The sequence below is a fragment of the Eulemur rufifrons genome, chromosome 16, assembly GCF_041146395.1.
Source record: "Eulemur rufifrons isolate Redbay chromosome 16, OSU_ERuf_1, whole genome shotgun sequence".
Classification (NCBI taxonomy): domain Eukaryota; kingdom Metazoa; phylum Chordata; class Mammalia; order Primates; family Lemuridae; genus Eulemur; species Eulemur rufifrons.
The window spans coordinates 68,089,737-68,108,057 of record NC_090998.1 but is presented as its reverse complement, the minus strand read 5'-3'; the positions used below and the strand labels follow the sequence as shown (position 1 = coordinate 68,108,057).

The 18,321-nt window shown below is 33.4% G+C and overlaps 1 protein-coding gene across 1 annotated transcript in view; it reads right to left on the bottom strand.

The window, feature by feature from the left end:
• Nucleotides 1-16,765: 16,765 nt before the first annotated feature.
• The window catches only part of TMTC3 (transmembrane O-mannosyltransferase targeting cadherins 3), a 39,006-nt gene continuing 37,450 nt past the window's right edge, over nucleotides 16,766-18,321 (bottom strand). The window contains exon 14 of the mRNA XM_069490022.1: nucleotides 16,766-16,917. Coding sequence (XP_069346123.1) covers nucleotides 16,874-16,917 — 44 coding nt within the window. The 3' untranslated portion in view covers nucleotides 16,766-16,873. The remainder of the gene's footprint in view (nucleotides 16,918-18,321) is intronic.

The window sequence follows — 18,321 nt, the reverse complement described above, 5'->3', positions numbered from 1 at the left end:
AATGGAGATATGCTGAGAAAACCACTTTTACCCCAAGAGGACTTAAATTTCTGCCATGAATCCAACCTATCAGCTATTCATTTAACCAGAAAATATTTATTGACTATAGCACACCAGGTTGCATGGGTGCCAGTATAAATATTTTCCTTTCTTCTTCCTTTCCTTCAATTTTGGGCCATTTGGAATATGACTGTCTTCTGAAGAGATAACATGGAAAGCTATTACCAGATGATAACGTGAAATTATGGCCTGCACCTTCCTCTCCTCTCTCATGTCTTATTTCACTAAACAAGTACAATAGTCTTTAGATACTTCCCAGCTATCCATTGTATACACTATTGCCAGAGCAATCTTCTAATGTCATAATTCTCATCATCTTATCCTATTTACTATTCACCAGTCAAAATTTACCTGTTTAGTGGCTTAATTCTTCAGAGCTCTAAAAAAAAAAAAAAAATAGCTGAAGTGAAATGAAGAAAAGTTTAAACAGAGATAAGGAGTGCAGGAAATGACTGGATCTTGATTACATTTATGGAGTTTGCAATTATCTCAAATGAGAGATAACTGGTAATGATACAATAGAGAATGAGTGGATGAATATATTTTTGAAAAGTGTCATTCTATAGGAAGAAAGATAAGAGTTCAGTATTTGATATAAGCATGATTGATCTACTGACAATTGTAAAGTTTGGAACTCAAGATAGATATTTAGCAATCAATCTATACAAAATTGGTAAATTCATACCATAAGAATGGAGGAGCTTCTGAGAAAGATAAATGTTAAGGGAAGGGAGCAATGAACAAGGAATTAATTCCTGGAAATTCCTGAATAGTAGTCTTAAAAAAACTCAGAGAAAAAGGAATAAAGGGAGACATAATAGAAGAAATGAATGTTATAAAATTTGTATTAGAGCTTCTTTAAAAGTTCTACTTTATTTGCAAAGAGTTTGTGTATGGGATGATGTAACTAAAATAAAGTGTTCTGTGAAATTCCTCCTGATTCTCCTTTAGGTTAGGTAGGATTTGATATTAAGCAGGCTAAATGGTTCCAATTTTTCTTTTCTGGAAATTAAATAAACCAGAGCTGCTTTTTTTTTGACTGTTTATAAAAGAAGAAAATGAGCTGCCAAGACACAGTTAATAACACCGTATATGTTTGAATTTGTCATAGAGGAACTTTTAACAAGCCCTAGCATGACATCTTGTTTTTGCATACCCCCAGCCAAATAACTCCCCAAATTTCTTACTCTTAAAACAGCTCATAAGTAGAAGCTGGTAGCCACACTATAGCATTAGCTAAGAAGTATTGCTTACTAAGCTATCAGGACAAACTGAGTTACTTTAAGTGATTTTACCTACTGACTCTTTAAAATGAATTACAATAATACAATGTTTTATTTATGTTGAAGTAGCTAAAGGCTAAAGATCTTTTAATTTATCAACATGAATTTATATAGAACTTGACTATGAAGAAAAACATCATTTGGGGATGCTGTCCAAGAACATGGACCCTGCATGAAGAGACAGCAATCAAGGAATGAAAAAGCAAATGAAAAAAGTTTATAGTTTTCCAACTCTTACATTCCCATTCTTTAAGTGTTTCAGAGGTCCACATGCCCAGGGATGGTGTATACTGCTACTTCCTTATCCCTTGCCAATTGCCAGTTGATCATATTCTTCCTTTCCACTGAATAAAGATGAGCCAACATAGGACTCTACGTAGCCATGACCAATTGATCCCAGTTAGCATGCTATTTGAAATCAAGTTACCATTCCCAATACATCCGAAAGTTTTTCAGGAAAAGAGTTTGAAAGAGACAATTTTAATGTGTTTTCAGAATAGTATATGACCATACTTTCCTAATTCGATAATTAAGAAGAGTGGTACATTATTATCTACTATTTTATCATCTATAATTAATATTTATCCATCTCTCCATCCATCTATTCTTTGTTACATTTCCCTTTAGCACAGGCTTCTGTAACGTATTGCTTAAAAAAGAGCTTCAAATTATCATTTTGAATTTCCCTCAAATTATTAATTATAACATGTAAATTCCAGTTATACACAAAGAATACCTAGTTACACTTGTGTTGATTACATATTGGCTTTATTGAGATCCTTTACAAATGTCTCCTTTCTTCTGTCTAACCTGTAGCTTCTTCTAGTGCCAACCCCTTTAACTCCTAAGAGAGAGGGAAAGCATAGCTGCTATACAAGGTATGTTACTTGTATTTACCTAGAATCAATGCAAGCATGTGATTGGCAGTGGCAGGAGGTAGGAATACAATGAGCAAGTCACTTAAAAATATGCCATGAGAGTTAAGCTCTAAGAGCACTAACTTTCTTAGGGGACTAGAAAGCCTTCATGGAGGAGGAGATATTTTCCGGTGAAAGAAGGTTAGAAGTTCTTTAGCAGGGGAGAAAAAGGGGCTTGGCATTTTGCAAACATATTTAGAAGGTTCATGTGATGGAGAGGTAGATGATGAAGTCAATATTGCATGTACGACCAGATGTGAAATGACTTTGGATGCCAAGATAAAGTGTTTGGATTTTCATACAGTAAATAAAAATGAATCAGTAGGGGTTTTTGAAGCTGAGCAGTAAGTTTATGACCACAATTGAAATGGGGGATTAGTCTAAACAACTGTTTTTTTCGATTTTAGTTTTTCTTGTGTTTCTTTTTTTTTTGATGATCAGAAAATATTATATATTTATGTTTGAAATTATAAAGTATAGAAATCATAGAAAATAAAAATCACCTACAATCCCATCCACTCAGAGATAAATCATTGTTAATATTTTGGTGCCTAATATAAAGTACCTTTTTTCCATGAATTAGGATAACTATAAATACACACATGATATATGTATAGGATTTATATGTAATTATGCCTTACAATGAATCCTTTTATGCATACATTTATGAAATCTGCCTTTTTCACCTAATAATATACTGTAAATGTCTTTCCACTAAATTCACATAATTTTGTAATATTATAAATAATGTTAAGGTGATTGTGTTCTACATTAATATTTTGCATATTTAATTATTTTTCTAGAATAAATTCACAGAAATGGAATTGTGGATCAATGAAATTTTGCTATTTTAAACCTTATGATCCCATTTTCTAATTATTTTCTCTAAAATGCTATATCCATTTATATCCCTATTAGCATTTATGAGAGTGTACTTTCCTCCCATGTCTGTAATATTTGGTGTTACCATTTTTTAAGTCTGTGACTATTCGATTGTGTGAATATCTCATTATAATTTTATTTTGTACTTATTAATTACTCCTGAGGTTAAACATTTTATCTACTTGGCCATTTGTTTTACATCTTCAGGGATGTTGTTTATTGCTTCCTTTTATTGGAGTAATTATTCTTTCCTTTTTTTTGCTTTAAATATTAAGAGAGTAAACTTTTAGCTGCAACATATATTTCAAATATTCTTCTGGGTTTCATTTTTATTTATGATGTTCCTTAAGTGTAAAATTTTAATTTTTAGTAAAATTCACCAAGACGATTTTTAACCTAGTGATTCTATTATGTCTGTAATTAACTTTGCTGTGACAAAGAACTTTAAGTAGTCATCCCAACATCAACCACTTAAAATTAGTTTTTCCTTATGAAATTAAAATGCTACCTTAATTCATTTTAAGTTATTAAAGTCAGCATAGCAAAGCAGGTAAATACTTTGGATTTAGTATCACAGCAAACCCATTTTTACTGCTTTGACCTCTTCAAGTCTTAGCTTCCTCAAGAATAAAAGAAGAAAATAGCACTAGATTATTGTATTACACAAGATAATACATTTAAAGTACTTAGAACATTGTTTGGTTCACAATAAACATCAGGAGATGATAGTGTTGTTATTTTTATGTTAGGATATGGTTCTGGGTTTTTTACTTTCTTCATCAATTAGTGTGTCCATTTTTGTACCTATTGTTATAGTTTTAATTATTTTGTATTAATAATTTTAAGTATTTTTAATATCTGATAGAACAATTTTATTCAATCAATCAAAAAATATTTATTGAGTGTCTTCCCTAGACCTCAAATGGCTAGGATTTTGGTTGAGCAATTCGGCTCTAGTTCCCAATCAAGTAAGCCAATCAAATAATCACATCTAACTGAGGATTTAACCAGTTTATCAAGATTAAAGTTTTTAAAACACATTAATCAGACATTTCATTTTTTGTGTATTTTCAAAACAGGATATAAAACCGTGCAAATTTTTTAAAAGTCCTGATATTCCCTCCTGTTGTATAATCTTATCAGTTCCAATCTGTCTTTGATTAATGTCAGACTCTAGAAAAACGTTTCCTTGAAAGAAGTTTTTCTTGTATTACAAAACATTGAAAATGTATTTAAATTTTTTAAAAATTTTGTCAGTAGGTTTTATTCAATTTTAATATGACAAGAAACCCAATCCAAAAGACAATTGGACCCATATATTTCTGTTCATCCATCATGTTCTACTATTAATCAGATTCCATGCTTTTCCTGTTTGGGCATGGCTGCTCTGACTCCATCCAGTCTTAGATTATCTCTTAATGAAATCCAATGGGAAAAGACCAAGAGACTGTTTCTGGGAAGTCTCAGCATCTTACTAATTCTGACTGTGTTACATATGAATTCTTGAACTTAGCTCTAAATGACTGTACCAAGGGGATGGAATATATTTATTTCCAACACCATGGATTATGAGCTTCTATCCAGTGGAACATCCCTGAATGAATCTCCAAATAGCAGTACTAGAAATAGGGTGAAGTGATGTTGGACAGCAACCAACCAACCCAGGAAATGTCCAATCATTTGGCTACCTCATCTTCCCATTCACACACCTTCACAAATATCTATCTACATAATAAACTTATGTCATATTCCACAGAAAACATACTCTCCACCCCTTCTCCAAAGCAATAACATGCAAAGTCTCATTCATTTACTGCACTCAGTTCCAAGTTCAAAATATCTATTCATTGCATAGTCTTCTCTGTTAGATTCATCTCTAATTTCTCTTGGCCTAGAGAACTAATGCTATATAGTATGTTTAATGAGTCCCAAAACATTCAGTACACATTTTTTAAGCTGCCATTTGGGGAAGGTAAAAAACAAAGTGGTTACTGCCATATGTTATGGCAGGGAGAGCATGCCAGGGAAAGAGAGAGCAAAGACTCCTTGACTTAGGAGTGAAATAGAGTTCTGCTCTCTAGGAACTTCTGTTGTTGGGAAGGAAATGGTTAATGGCAGATTAGTAGGTCACTTCTTCTCTAGTGGGGATAACAGGGGGAATGAATTATTCTCACCAAATGTTCTCATACACAGGGATTCTCTCTCTATAAAGTAGGATATATCTGTTCTATTTTTCTTATTGTAGGCAAATCTGAAATTTATGGACTTGACCTATACCTAAAATTCACCTGTATCCTTGTAATTATTAGTAAAGTTAAGTTTGATGTCATTCAAGATCTATAATTTAGCCTGTAATCCTAACACTCTGGGAGGCCAAGGTGGGAGTATTGCCTGAGCTCAGGAGTTCGAGACCAGCCTGAGCAAGAGCAAAACCTCGTTTCTACTAAAAAAAATAGAAAAAATTAGCCAGGCGTGGTGGCACACGCCTGTAGACCCAGCTACTCAGGAGGCTGAGGCAGGAGGATCGCTTGAGCCCAGGAGTTTGAGATTGCTGTGAACTAGTCTGACACCATGGCCAGGACAACAGAGTTCGACTCTGTATAAAAACAAACAAACAAACAAACTATAATTTATGTGGGTCTGCTTTGACAGTTCACTCTGTTGAGTTTACACAATTGTTTTCTATGACTGTATCTGAGATGCATCCTGTAATTTTTTATTAGCATATTTCATTTAACCTCAGGTTCTGGAACCTGAGAATTATTTTAAGGCTTGAGCAACCTTAGTCTCTTTTTTGTAAGGTTTGGGGTTTCTCTAACGGTAACCCTTAAACTCTTGATATGTTTTTAACTTATTTCCATTTTCTCTACCTCATAGGGTGGTAAACAAAAAAAGATACCATGAAGAATCAGAATATTTCTATCTGGAAATTGTGCTTAAAATTTCTCTCTTCAAAAAGCAGTCCATGGCCACTGTTGTAGCTTGAATTATGTCCCCCTAAAAGATATGTTGAAGACCTAATTCCCAGTACCACAGAATGTGATTTTATTTACAAACAGGATAGTTGCAAATGATTTGTTAACATGATACCACACTGGAGTAGGGTGGACCCTTAATCTGACTAGTGTCCTTATAATTAGAGGAGAAGAAACAGACACAGAAAGAAAGATAGCCATATGAATGATTAAAGTGATGTATCTACAGGCCAAGTAACACGAAGGATTGCCAAGAACTGCCAGAAGTGAGGAGAGAGGCATGGAACAGATTCTCCCTCTAGTGCTTCCAGAAGGAAGCAATTCTGTTAACACCTTGATTTCAGACTTCTAGCCTCCAGAACTGTGAGAAAATAAATTTCTCTTTTTTAAAGCCACCCAAGTTTGTGGTACTTAGTTACAGTAGTCCTAGGAAACTAGTACATCCACAATGCACTGCCAATCTCTTTAGCGCTAAGCTGAATGTCCTTTTCATTGGTATGTGTCTCCATGGACTGCATCTTCTCAATGGGAGTAATTCATCCCCTTGTCAGGAAATGACTGCTTAAGTGGAAGAATGTGGGAGGGGCTTGAGAAACTAGATTATAGTTTTTCTAACTGCCAGTCATATCTCTTGCTAGTCTTCCCACTTCTGATATTGCTTGAGTCAATGTTAGCTTGGAGCAGAGTATTTGGCTTTTTCTACCCTGCTACTGTATTTATAGCTATCTCAGACTTCAGATTGCAGGTAGAAAGAACACTTATGCTGAAACAATATTCTCTGGTTTCATTGTTTTCAGGTGGAAAATATCAAGCTTAAAACTTTCTCATTCCTGTTTGACCTTATTAAAAGTTCTAAATGCTGAATTTTTTAAAACAAGTTTTCTTATCCTGTTGCCTTGTTCAGTCTAAGATACACAGTGACAGTTTAACCAATTGTTTTTTTTACACTTAATTAAACTGCCAAGTTCCAAGACTGGGATCGAGTCATCCACATTGTCTTCCATGTGACCTCATGAGCTTGGCCAGACTACATATGCAGTCTAGTCCCTGTTCAAAAGTTGGCACAACCACTCAGATGTGGCTTAAGTTGCTTCCACTTTGATTTACTTTATTGTCCTTTCACATGCAGTTTGATCAGAGCTCAAACAGTAGATCTGTGACCTAATTTCCTATTTCTATGATCTGATTACTCTGTTCCGGTTCCATTCTCACAAAAGATCTCTCTTTATGGTGGAAAGAGATTGTTACCACAGTTTTAAACTTACATTTTCTCGCATTTTAAGTCAATGAGGTGTTAGCAAAATCATGAGTCATTTCACTGACTTCGCTTTAGGCAAGTTTACATTTCTCAATGAATCACAGTGGATGAAGTAATACCATGTACTGAATGACTTAGGTCTAAGTCATATTCTCTGGCCCCCTTACCTCCAGAAAAACATGGGCTAATCATGAGGGAGGACTGAATTTCCAAATGGCCCTTTGTAGATGTAGAGTTAATTGAAGCTAACCAGTTGGAAAATGTCCACTATAAATAATGGAATTAGAAGGAAGGATGGAGCAAGATGGTGGAGTAGGACTTTCTAGCAATCATCCCCCAACAGAAACATCGATTCCATGCACAAAAATGCCTTCACAATAGCTAAGAAAACCAGGTGAGAGATCACAGTAACTGATTATAACACAATAATAAGAAAAGACCCATTGAAGAAACTAGAAAGGATAGTTTTACATTACCTGCATCATTCCTCCCCCAATCCCAGGCAACACAGTGCAGAGAGAGATACCATCTTCTTGGGGGAAAGAGAGGAAAGTGACCACAGGAATTTGCCTTGGACCCCAATCCTGGGCCCATCACAGTAAAACCAAGTACTAGACAGACCATCACAAACCCATATTCCAGGCCAATATCCACAGACTGAGCCTGCCCTGGTACCAGGTAAGAGTACCTAGTCCCAGACTTCAGGCTTATGTGGCAGACTCAATCTTCAGCCCACATCCCCAACAGGATGACTTCGGACAGTCCTCAGTGACAGGCAGCCCTCAGTGACCCCAGGCTTCTGGGATGCCCCAGTGCTACACAGGCTGCATCTGCCTTAGGCACTACACCTGCCAGAGCAGACACCAGGCTTCATATAGCACTCCACTGGCTGCAGCTGCCCAGGGCTTCTGGCCCTACCTAGTGCCACAGCTGCTGCGGGGCTTTACCAGATAAAGCCAGTCTCTGAAGATTGGAATAAGTACCTAATTCTTCAAGTGTGAAGATAGCCATTCACAACCACAAGAATCAAGAACAGTCAGGGACACATAACATTGCCAAATGGACAAAATAAAGTGCCAGTGACTGAGGTGTATGACATGCCTGGCAAAGAATTCAAAATACCTGTTTTAAAGAAGCTCAGTGAACATCAGAAAATAGAAACAATTTAATAAAATGAAGAAAATAATAAGTAACCAGACCAAAAAATTTAATAGAAAGATTAAAATAATTTTAAAGAAATCAAACAGAAATCCTGGAGATAAAAAAATAAATGAACAAAATTTAAAAATGTAATAAAGAGCATCAATAGCAGAATTGATCAACCAGAAGAAAGAACCTGTGAACTCAAAGACAGATTATTTAAAAATAGGCCGGGCGCGGTGGCTCACGCCTGTAATCCTAGCACTCTGGGAGGCCGAGGCGGGTGGATCGCTGGAGGTCAGGAGTTCGAGACCAGCCTGAGCAAGAGCGAGACCCAGTCTCTACTAAAAATAGAAAGAAATTATACGGACAACTAAAAATATATATAGAAAAATTAGCCGGACATAGTGGCGCATGCCTGTAGTCCCAGCTACTCGGGAGGCTGAGGCAGTAGGATCGCTTAAGCCGAGGAGTCTGAGGTTGCTGTGAGCTAAGCTGATGCCACGGCACTCACTCTAGCCTGGGCAACAAAGTGAGACTCTGTCTCAAAATAAATAAATAAATAAATAAATAAATAAAAAAAAAATAGACAGGAAAAAAAGATAAGAGAAAGAAAAGGAATAAAGAAGTCTTACGGGATTTATGGGACAGTATCAAAAGAGCAAATTTTTTAGTCATAGGTGTTTGATAATAATGAGATAAAGATAAAGGGTATAAAGCTTATTTAAAGAAATAGTAGCACAAAACTTTGTAAACCTAGAGAAGGGTATAAATATCCAGGTACAGGAAGGTGAAAGGTCTTCAATCAGATTAAGTCCAAATAAGACTATCCAAGACATATTATAATCAAATTGTCAGGGCTAGTAGGCTCATGCCTATGATTCCAGTGCTTTGAGAGGCTGTGGTAGGGGGATTGTTTGAGGCTAGGAGTTCAAGACCAGCCTGGGCAAAATAGTGAGGTTCCCACCTCTACAAAAAAATAAAATACAGGTGATGCACACCTATAGTCCTAGCTACTCTGGAGTCTGAGGAAGGAGGATTGCTTGAGACCAGGAGTTCAAAGTTATAGTGAACTATGATCATGCTCCTGTGCTCTAGCCTAGGTGATAGAGCAAGACCCTGTCTGAAATAATAATAATGATAATAAAAACTGCCAAAAATTAAAGACAAAGAGAGTATCCTGAAATCAGCAAGAGAAAAAAAGCAAATTAACATATAATGGAGTTCCAGTATAGCTAGCAGCAGACTTCTCAGAAGACATCTTACAGGCCAAAAGAGAGTGGGATGATATGTTCAAAGTGCTGAAGGAAAAAAAATATGCCAACCAAGAATACTTTACCCAGAAAAGCCATCCTTCAGAAATAAAGGAAATAGAAAGACTTTTCCAGACAAACAAAAACTGAAAGAGTTCATCACTGTCAGACCTATCTTACAAGAAATGCTAAAGAGAGTTCTTCAAGATGAAAGTAACACAAAAACATCTGAAAGTATAAGACGCACTGGTAAAAGTAATAAGTCAAATTCAGAACACTCTAACACTGTAATAATGGTGGCGTGTAAATCACTTAAACCTTTAGTATGAAGGTTAAAAGAGAAACTATTAAAAATAATAAGAGTTACAATAATTCATTAAGGGATATGGGATATGAAAAGATGTAAATTATGACATCAAAGCTCAAAATAGGGGAGGAGTGGAGTAAAAGTGTAGGGTTTTTTTTTTTTTTCAATCAGAGCTAAGTTGTTACTGTCTTAAAAATAATCCATTATAACTATAAGATGTTTTTTGTAAGTCTCATGGTAACTACAAAGTAAAAACCTATAGTAGATATACAAAAATCAAGAGCAAAAAAATCAAAATATACCACTAGAGAAAATCAATCACAAAGGAAGACAGCAAGAGAGGAACAAAGAATCTTTAAAACAACTGTAAAAATAAAATAATTAACAAAATGGCAGTATTAAGTTCTTACCTATCAATAATTACCTTGAATGTAAATGGATTCTTATTCTTCAGTCAAAAGATACAGAGTGGTTGAATGGATTAAAAAGAAAGAAAGAACCAACTATATGTTGCTTACAAGAGGCTCACTTCACCTGTAAAGATACACATAGACTGAAAGTGAAGGATGAAGAAAGATATTCCATGAAAATGGAAACCAAAACAGAACAAGAGTAGCCATTATTTATATCAGATAAAATAGCCTTTGACTTAAAAACTGTAAAAAGAGACAGAAAGGGTCATTATACAATGACAAAGAAAGCAAATTCAGCAAGAGGATATAACAATTGTAAATATATATGTAACCCAACCTCAGAGTACCTAATATGCAAAACAAATATTAATATACCTGAAGGGAGAGATTGACTGCAGTGCAATAGTGGTAGGGTACTTCAACACCCCAGTTTGAGCTATAGATAGATCATCCACACAGAAAATCATTAAGGAACATTGAACTTAAACTACACCCTAGATCAAATGGACCTAACAGACAAATACAGAACATTCCATTTAGCAGCTGCAGAATACACGTTCTTCTTAACAGCATATCGACATTCTCTAGGTTAGATCATATATTAGGCTACAAAACAAGTCTTAACACAAATTTAAGAAGATCAAAATCATATTAATAATGTTTTTCTGACTACAATGGTATAAAACTAAAAATCAATAGCAAGGAAAAACTTCAGAAAATTCAAAAATGCATGGAAATTAAACAGCATGCTCCTAAGCAACCAATGGGCCAATAAAGAAATTAAAAGAAAACTTAAAAAACTTCTTGAGACAAATTAAAATGGGACACAGCATACTAAAACCTATGTGATACAGCAAAAGCAGTTCTAAGAGGGAAGTTTATAGCAATAAATACCTGCATCAAAAAAGAAGAACGATTTCAAAAAAACAACTGAATGTTGCACCTAAAGAAATTAGAAAATCAAGAACTAAAGTACAAAATTAGCTGAAGTAAGGAAATAATAGAGATCAGATCAGAAATAAATGAGAGATTAGAAAAACAACAGAAAAGGCCAACAAAACTAAGAGTTAGTTTATTGAAAAGATAAACAACATTGACAAACCTTTAGCTAATCTAAGAAAAAAAGAGAAGACTCAAAGAAATGAAAACGGAAACATCACAGCTGGTACAGCAGAAATATAAAAGCTCATAGGAAACTATTACGAATAATTATATGCCAACAAATTGGATAAACTTGAAGAAATGGATAAATTCCTTGATGCATACAACCTACTAAGACTGAATTATAAAGAAATGGAAAATTTTAACAGGTCAATAATGAGTAAGGAGATTGAATATGTAATAAAAAGTCTCTTATCAAAGAAAAGCTCAGGACCTGATAGTTTCACTGCTATATTCTATCAAATATTTAAAGAACTAATACCAATTCTTTTCATACTCTTCCAGAGAATCAAAGAGAAGGGAATACTTCCAAACTCACATGAAGCCAGCATTACCTCTATATAAAAGCCAGACCAAAAAAAAAAAAAAAAAAAAAATAGGTCTACAGTCTACAGACCAATATGCCTGATAAACATAGATGCAAAAATCTTCAAAAACAGAAAAGATACTAGCAAACCAAATACAACAGTACAAACAGCACATTAAAAAGATCATTCACCATGACCAAATGGGATTTGTCTATGAGATGCAAGGATGGTTCAACACACATAAATCAACAAATGTGATACATCACATTGACAGAATGAAAGACAAAAACCGATCATTGCAATAGATGTAGAAAAAGCATTTGATAGAATTCAACGTCCTTTCATGATAAAAACTCTCAATAAATTAGGTATAGAAGGAATATATCTCAACACAATAAAGGGTATATATGACAAACCCACAGCTAACATCATATTCAATGGGGAAAAATTGAAAGCTTTTCCTCTAAGATCCAAAATGAGGCAAGGATGCACTCTCACTACTTCTATTCAAAATTGTACTAGGCCTAGCCAGAGAAATTATGCAAGAGAAAGAAATAAAGGCATCCAAATTGGAAGGAAGAAGTTAAATTGTCCCTATTTGCAGATGACATGATCTTATGTATAAAACCCTAAAGACTCCACCAAAAAACTGTTAGGACTAATAAGTGAATTCAGTAAAGTTACAGGATATAAAACAAACATTTAAAAATCAGTATCATTTCTGTACACTAATAACAAACTATTTGAAAAAGAAATCAATAAAACAGTCCCATTTACAATAGCTGTAAAACAAAATAAAATATTTAGGGATAAATTTAGCCAAGGAGTGAAGGATCTTTACGTTGAAAACTATTAAACTTGATGAAAGAAATTTAAGAAGATACAAATATATGAAAAGATGTCTTGTGTTCATAGATTGGAAAAATTAATAGTATCAAAATGTCCATACTGCCCAAAGCAATCTACAGGTTCAATGCAATTTCTATCAAAATACCAATGACATTCTTCACAGAATTATAAAACAATCTTAAAATTCATATGAATTAATAATACTCTAAATAGCCAAAGCAACCTTGAGCAAAAAGAACAAAGCTGGAGGCATCACTTCAAAATATACTACGAAGCTATAGTAACCCAAACAGTATGGAACTGGCATAAAATCAGACACACAAGCCAATGGAACTGAATGAAAGACTCAGAAATTAATCCATGCATTTCCAGCCAACTGATATTCAGCAAAGGTGCCAAGAACACACAATTGGGGGGAGGACAGTCTTTTTAATAACTGATGTTGAGAAAACTGTATATTCACATGCAGAAAAATAAAATTTGACCCTTTTCTCACACCATATACAAAAATCAAATTAAAATGGATTAAAGACTTACATGTAAGATCCAAAACTACGAAACAATAAGAAGAAAACTTGGGGGAAAACTTCCTTGACATCTGAGCAATGACTTTTTGGATATGACCTCAAAAGCACAGGGAAAAATCAAGAATAGACAAATGGATTACATACATCAAACTAAAAATCTTCTGCACAACAAAAGAAACAATTGACAGAGTGAAGAGACAACTTATAGAATGGGAGAAAATATTTGGAAACTATACATCTGATGAGAAGTTAGTATCGAATATGTACAAGGAGCTCACACAACTCAACAGCAAGAAAACAAATAACTCAATTTAAAAATGGGCAAAAGACCTCAGTAGACAGTTCTCAAAAGAAGACAAATGGCCAACAAGTATATTTTTAAAATGCTCAACACTACTAATCACTAGGGAAATGCACATTAAAATCACAATGAGGTATCACCTCACATCTGCTAGTATAGCTATTATCAAAAAGACAAAAGATTAAGTGTTGGTGAGGATGGACTCTTGCAAGAGAGCTCTTGCACACTATTGGCAGGAATGTAAATTAGTACGAGAGTTATGGAAAACAGTATTGAGGTTCCTCAAAAAATTAAAAATAGCATCTTGAAAATTATCACCTCAAAGAAATGATAAAGGTTTGAGGTGATGGATATGTTAACTACCTTGATCATTATACAATGTATACATGTATTGAAATATCACACTGTGCTGCCATAAACACGTACAATCATGAAGTGGGATGCTTGTAGTTAGGAAGCTTTTTGAGATCAGATTATAGTTCCCACTCTACTGTCTGCAACTTTATAAAGAAAGTAGTTTACTTGACTTAACCTTTGAGATAGTTAACAAGATCTATCCACCATTCATACTTAAGTATGGATTAATTAGTCTACATTCCCAATATACGAAACTAGTCTTAAAAGGTCAAACTAGAATGGTTTGTTGAGAAGTATTTTATTTAAGGCAGAAACATAAAGGTTATCAGGTTCTTACAGAACATAAATGTTACTTGATGGTAAGGAAATATGCTGTCCATTGAGTCACAGAAATGTTATTGATAAAGAAAGTAAAGTTCCAAAGAACATGAATTTGCCTGAGATTGTCTGCAGAGACTATCTAATATTGCATCTTGTTCTACCTTCCTGATGGAAGTAAACCGTAAGTGAACAAGGTAGTGCAATTTTAAGGTGTCTTAGTTCTGAATTTATGTATTTTAACTTTATCCCAAGTATAATTTATTTTAGGCTATCTATGTACTTATTGGCTAGACCTAAGCAACAACCATTAATATTAGATTTCTAACCATTTGCTTGCTATCATGACTGTCACTGACATTATCCCTACTAGCACATATATAAGTTTAAGTCATGTGCATCAAATGTTTGAGTTTAAGCCTTGTGTTTGTATTAATACTAATAACATTTATTTACTATGGGCCAGGAACTATTCTAAGCAATTTAAATATGTTCATATGTGATATATAATAATACAAGTATATCAATACTGTTTAAGAGGAAAGGATTTTTTCTAACTTACAGATGAAGAAGCTGAGGACATACGGTTTAAATAACAACCTTATTATATAGAGGCAATTCCAGGATCTGAACGCAGGTAGATGCAAAACTTAAATTTGTATATAATTCCAAGTTTGAGTTTAACTGTTTCCTTCTCTTAACTTGGTTTCTGTCACTTATGGTTAAAAATGTATCACCATCAGGAACTAATTTAATGTATGCTATTGCTGATAAACTATATGCCAGGTCTTCTTTCTTCACGGGAGAAGAATCTCTTTATATACAATATTGTATGTTTTCAATTTTAACAATTAAAGGCAAGTCAGGTTAAGGTTTTAAAAAGTATCAATTTAATACTGAATATTTAGAAATATGGTACACACAGACACCATAGTAATATAAAATGCATACAATTTTAAACTGTTTTCTTATGAACTCTTAACATGTATGGCTGATGCTTCCAACAGATAAAATTTTGGACAAAGGTATTAGATATTTTGGGGGGTTCATTTTAAATACCATTCAGTCATGCAGTTAGGAGGCTTTTAAAAAAATAAATATGACAAATATATGGATTTCTGAAGTATAAATTGACATACAAATCTATATATTTTCTTAGTATTTTTCATTAAAGCATCTTTAAAGAAGCATTTTGTAATGTGAAGTTGACAGCTCAAATTAGATGCAATGAAAAGGTATGACGTTTTATTAGAATTGTGTAATTCACATACCAAATATTTACATGAAAGTAAACACAAAATTGAAAAACAAAATTACATATTTTTACTCTCCAAGGCTTCAATTTCAGAAAACTACTCACAGTAAAAATTTATAAGATAAAATTCCCAATTCTGAATGCTAATAAGGAAACACATGTATGAGCAATTCTAGAAACTTAAATTCAACCTTCAGAGAAGCAGTGAAGCGGTACTGTAACACTACCCCGTGGGGATTGTCAAAGCTTTTTCTAGAACTCCTTGGGAGTAGATTCTTTTGTGAGACACTAAGAATTAAAACTTCATCCATTCACCAGCATACATTGTGATAGGCTTTCTTTTCCAAACTTAAACATGATCACAACCATAAGTTAGTGATTTGGGCTTAAATGCCCCCACCCCCCCCATTTCCCCAAATACACAGCTCCAGAGAAAAAAATTTCATTATTTTTTTCCACTTGAATAGTTTGAATAAAATATCTATTTTGAATTTATAAAGAAATAATAATCTTACACATTGAGAGCTTATGAATTTAAGATCTTAAATTTCAAGTAATAAATACTAGCTGCTGGAAAAACATATTCCTTAATGGAACTTAAACCATCAAAACTTAATTGTGTTGTATTGCTAATTTAAAAAGTTAACACAGGAGAAATAAAAGGATTTTCCCGAACTATTTTAGAGCAGTGGTACTTAACTCTGACTACAAATTAGAATCACTTGGAGAGCTTTTGGAAAAACTGAAGCATGGCTCTACCTCCCAGAAATTCAGATTTAATAGTTATGGGATGGGATCCATATTAAAAGCTCCCTGAATGATTCTAATACGAAGTGTGGGTTGGAAAACATTGATTTGGAATAATTATTAAATTATTATTTACTCAGGGTAGATCTGATTTAAATAAATTTTTTAAAATTCAAATATATGAGCATTTCCTATATCATAGGCATTGTTCCAAGTGCTAATAAGAATTTTTTTCTATAAAAATTACTGGATAACCTTATATATACATTTTATCATTTGAATAGTCACATAGATTTATTAAAATATTACTCAAACTTTTATTATGGTCTGCTGTCATGAAAGATCTCTTTTTACTTTTCTGATCTATCCTCCACTTGATACTACAGCAGAAGAGATCACACTCTGAAACTTTTTCTTAAGATACACGGAGGGAAGATAAGAGAGATTACATTTTTCAAGTCATAGAATATGAGGTATTCTCTACCTGATATCTGGAGGCACAAAGTCATAATCTAAGAACTGAAATTAAGCATTGCTTTGATGCTTCACAGAATCTTCCACATCATGAATTAACTCCCATTGGTATCAGTGCTTGCTTTAAATTGCCTAAAAAAAAAAAAAAAAAAAAAAAAACTATGACAGATCCTCAGGGAACTAATAAGAGTGGGATCTTTTAATTCAGACCATATATCTTATGACCTATTTGTAAAATAATTCTTAAAAACATTACAGGAATATGATCTTTGAAACATATATAATTAGAAATTAGTTATCTCAAAGGAACTAAAAAAATACATAGTTTTTGACATACTGTATAACTAGAAATTAGATACTATCCCAGGATGATATCTTGAGCTTTAACAATTTAAATTAAAACCAACTTTATTAGATATTATAAAACTCATTTGAAATGTATTTTAACTCAAGAAAAAAATCAGATTTAAATTAGTTTGATTTGTATCTACTTTTTAACCTAACACTCAAGTTTAAAGATGTCAAAACCAACTAACAAATTTATTAATCCTATATTAGGTTAATTATCTTTTATATAGCTGGACAGCAGGCCAATAATGATGTAATTTTGGTTAAACCATAATATACGCACATATAGGAAACTGGAATAGAAATTTTTTTCCATACGCGATGGAATTAGAACAGTTTTAAAATTTTTATGAAACCTCAGTAGTCAAAATAAATATTTAATAAAAATATATACCATAACAAGATATCAAGAATTTAGTGTTTAAAAATAAACTTTGTCACATTGTTTTGTCTTCAGTCAAACAGAACTGAATTTAGTGGCTTAAGTAAGAATGATTAAGGTGTGATTTTGGAAACAGAAAATTAAAATTCAAATAAGACCACAGAGCTAGCACTAAGATGAAAGAGAAATTTACTATATTATAACTCAAAGTTTAAAGTTAGGGTTATTGGGACTTCTCAATATGCTTATGATCCTATGAAACATGAATAGTTTAGGGAGTAGGAATCAAAGAAAAATCATGATTATGTGATACATGCTGTGACATTATCAATTAGTAAAAAACAAACAAAAAACACCAAACCCCTCCCCGCAAAACTCAGCAGTATATATAAGCACCATTAGAAATGTGTGCATGTATGTATGTACATATGTGTGTGTGTATGTGTGTGTAAAACTTTACCTGCTTAAAAATTGCATTTTAGCGTGATGTTAAGGACATGTAATTATGAAAATACATCCTCAAGCTAACATATCAAATTACTTTTTAAAAAATGTTTCATCCAGCATTCTTTCTAAAAATCAACCAAAAAATACAACATAAAGAAAGCCAGTATTCTTTTGTAGTGCAAAGTTCCTTGGTTAAAAAAAATTAGTGAAGAAAAAGAATGTGTTCAGTAAGTGTTTTCAATCCATAGCTGAATTCCAAGAGGTAAAGGAAAAATGAAGTAGGCTAATAAATGGGAATTCACAGAATAAACCAGCACATGTTGGATTGGCCCTCAAAGGATTATCATTTAGGTCTCAGT